Source organism: Galeopterus variegatus, unplaced genomic scaffold, assembly GCF_000696425.1.
Source record: "Galeopterus variegatus unplaced genomic scaffold, G_variegatus-3.0.2 Scaffold7398, whole genome shotgun sequence".
In the NCBI taxonomy this organism is placed as follows: domain Eukaryota; kingdom Metazoa; phylum Chordata; class Mammalia; order Dermoptera; family Cynocephalidae; genus Galeopterus; species Galeopterus variegatus.
In genome coordinates, this window is record NW_007733509.1 from 63,707 (window position 1) to 67,334 (window position 3,628).

At 48.1% G+C, this 3,628-nt stretch overlaps 1 protein-coding gene across 1 annotated transcript in view; it reads right to left on the minus strand.

Moving 5' to 3' along the window:
• Positions 1-3,628, minus strand: part of LOC103607405 (connector enhancer of kinase suppressor of ras 3-like) — a gene marked incomplete at its 3' end in the record, with an annotated part of 77,200 nt that overhangs the window by 63,224 nt on the left and 10,348 nt on the right. Inside the window, exon 2 of the mRNA XM_008591911.1 lies at positions 3,424-3,602. Coding sequence (XP_008590133.1) covers positions 3,424-3,602 — 179 coding nt within the window. The remainder of the gene's footprint in view (positions 1-3,423; positions 3,603-3,628) is intronic.

Below are 3,628 nucleotides of genomic sequence, written 5' to 3' on the forward strand. Positions count from 1 at the left end.
CGCGCCTCGCTCAGCCAGTGAGCGGGAACCGGTCTGTATGTGGGATCCGAACCCTCGGGCGGGAGCACCGCCGTGCTTCCCAAGCGGCGCACTATCCAGTGCACCACCGGGCCGGCCCTACAAATAACCTTTTGACACACACAAAATATGTAGAATAAGGCACACATATACTGGATAACTCTCTACTAGCATATGATATTAATAATTCACACCATGAGAATCCTGAAGATCTACTCACGAATGTGGTTAAGATTCTCAGTGTGGTCTGGGTGTGGCCTTGGGAAGAAACTCCTGAGAAGTGGTGGAGTGAAGCCAAATCACCTGGGGTCAAATGCTACTCTGCCACTTCCTAGCTAGGTGACACTGCTCAAAGTATTTAACCTCTCTGTGCCTCAGTTTCCTCAACTGCAAAATGGAAATAACAGTTCCTACCTCAAAGGGTGGTTGTGCATATTAAATGAGTTAACATTGGTACAATGCTTAGACCCGTGCCTAACACATTGCTAACATTTACTGAGGACTTATGAATATTATGGTAAAACTGGTGACAGTGTAGCTAAAGATGAATAATTTAAGTCAGATGAATTAGTTCCATTCTGCAGACAGCAACTTCTTTCCTAATGCACGCATCTGTCTTAATAACATCGTCATGAAATCGCTGTAGATGGATGGCCATGTTGAGATATTTTTAAATCTAAGGCTTTTCTACAGGGCTCATAATCACCATAGCCATATTCATGCAACTCCAAGAGTAGCAAAGTCTACATGAAGAGCTGCTTATCAGTGGAATGTATTTATAAAATGGGGGTTGGGTAGAGAGATAGCAAAGACAGCTAAAAATAGTCCTATAAGCAAACAAGTTTGCACAAGTCAATAGTTTATTAAAAAGTCAATACTTGTACATCATTGTTATGAGAAATATTCAAGTAATGTGTTACGTAATTTGGGAGAATGTGGCCTCCTGTCATCTAAGAGTTAGCCGTACACTCAGTCCTTTTTTCTTTTTCAGATTCTAACACAGAAAGTATCCAGGTCTTTCTATGAGGCTGTACTTAAGGGTCCAAAAAGGCACAAGTGTTTTGTATAAAGCTGCCAAGTGCTAGCCACGTTAGGTATGTACCTAATAAGTATCCAAGAGTTTCCTCAATGAAAGCCATCTCAACTAAATCATGCCATCAAAGCCATTGGATACCAAAAAGACATTTTCATCTGCTCTTCCTTGTAATTGCCAAACAAATATAACAGGATGTGAATTTACACTCCTCTCCCAATTCCAAGAGGGACCAAAAATATTTTTAAAAAGACAAATCTTAAGGGTGTGAAAATCTCACTCCATAATCTTGCTGTGTGTCTGTTACCTTTTTCTGGATGTACATTATCAAGTAGGCTGGCTGATGCTCAAGAAAGCCAAAGAGTGATAAGATGTAACCCCTTCTTTGCTCTAGAGCAGTAATGTCTAATAGAAATATAATGTAAACCCCGAAAGTGACCCATGAGTAATTTTAAATTTTCTAGGAGCCACACTTGAGGGTGAAAATAAACAGGTGAAGTTAATTTTAGCAATATATTTTATTTAACTCATTATGTCCTGAATGCTACCTTTCAATACGTAATGAAAATAAAAATTGTTAATACGATATGTTACTTTCTTTCTTTCACTCTAAGTCTTCAAATGCCATGTGTATTTTATACGTACAGCACATCGCAATTCTGACTAGCCGCATTTCAAGAGTTACAGAGCTACACGTGGCTACTGTCTGCGGTGCTGGACAGAGTAGCTCTTAGAGGTCAAGAGTGGCTGAAATGATCAATTTCTTAAGTTGCCTCTATGACGGACATACAGGTGAAACAGATCAATTCACTCTTGGCAAGCTTCTAGCTGGGCAATTTGGTAGTATCTTGAACAGAAGAATACACTTCATTTCACACTAGGGTATTGGACATTCATAGCTTTTATAACTTAAAAAGCTAAAATTCTGGGAGCTTTTATTTATAAAAGCTACAAACGCCAAGCACAAGCAATGTTATTTACTCTTTACCCAGCAAACCTAGTCACCATTGCACAAGTATTTGCTGTTTTCATCTTCATTGTATGTAAGAATCCAGGAAATTCTGGTCACTTGACAAACCCCTTCTCAAGGAGGATGTATTCTTTCCCTTTTCCCAGAGGAGGAGGAAATGGTAAGACATAACCCACTGACACATCCCATGCTCCTACCACATCCCATCCCACGTGGCCCATGCGTAAGCCACAGTCATGAGAAATGAAATGTAGAAATGGCCAGTTTGCATTATGCTGCAGCCATGGGTGAGACAGTATGAAAGATGACCTGGTCTTACCAGTATTACCTACCTCACCGGCTTACTGTGATGACCAAGGGCAAAAAGAGAGAGAGCTCTTAGCAAATGTAACGCGCTATACAATTCTAGATATTATTATTATTACTGAGAAAGGACACCATTCCTCACCTGAAAGAGTAGACAGAAGAAAAAAAGAAGTAACTTGAAACAGAGACATTGGGGGGGGGGGGGGGGGGGGGGGGGGGGGGGGGGGGGGGGGGGGGGGGGGGGGGGGGGGGGGGGGGGGCCCCGGAGGAGAAACCCATGAAAATCCATAGGTTGTTCTCCTTGGACTTTGTTCTCTTGGAAGAGTACAAGGAGAGCTGGTAGCCTCTAAAAATTTGGGGGAGGCACTAAAAAGTAGGCGAGGCAGCCAGGAGGCACCAGCTTCCACCGTGCTCCACCGCCCATCACCACCCCACCCGCTGCTTCTCATCCCAAATTCTGCATAACTCAAGACACTGGTTCAAAACAGATTTCTCCTTCCCGGTGCTTAAATGTGGCCTAAAAATGCTGCGCCACTGGGGGTACTGGCGCCTTCCCGGGGCGTGCAGGCTGCAAGCTCCGGAGTTGGCTCTTGAGCCGCCCTCTCGCCCTCTCCAAAAAAAACAGGCTCGGCCGGCCGCCGGAGTCTCCCTTCACCTGCCCAACCGCCCCGTCATGCCTGGGGATGGCTCTGGGCAGGCTGCAATTTACGAGGTCCGGCGGGAGTCACCCACACAAAGGCGCCTTGTGCCTCTGCGCTCGGGGACAGGCAGCCAGGTCGCCGGGCACCGCACCCGGGGAGGGCGGGGAGGGCGCCCCGAGTCCCGAGATCGGCATCCCCAGCCCTCACCCTCCACAGAAAGGCCACCCCTACCCCTGGCTTAAAGATGGGGCTCCCCTTGGCTTGTCACAACCCGCACCCCGGAGCGGAACAACCCGGAGCCAGCACGAGAGAGAGGGGCGCACAGGCCACTGGGCAGAAGTTTGCATTGTCACCGCGCTGCGTTCTCGCTGCTTCTCGCCTGCAGGAGTGTCCGGGCACCCCCGACCCTATCTTCCCGGGGCTGGAGGACTCCGGGCTCCCCAAGGCCCGCTCACCTCTAGTCCAGTCCACCACTTGTTTGGGGCTCCACTTGGTCACGGGTTCCATGGTAGGTAGCTTCGCTCCCCGCTGGGCTAGAGTCGGAGGTAGAGCCGCTGCCTGCGCCCCGGTGCCCCTTTCCGGGAGGGCACGCCCCGCGGCTCGTCCCCTGCGCGCCGGAGCGTCCGCGTCAAGGCTGCATGGCCGCGGTCAGCGGGTCAT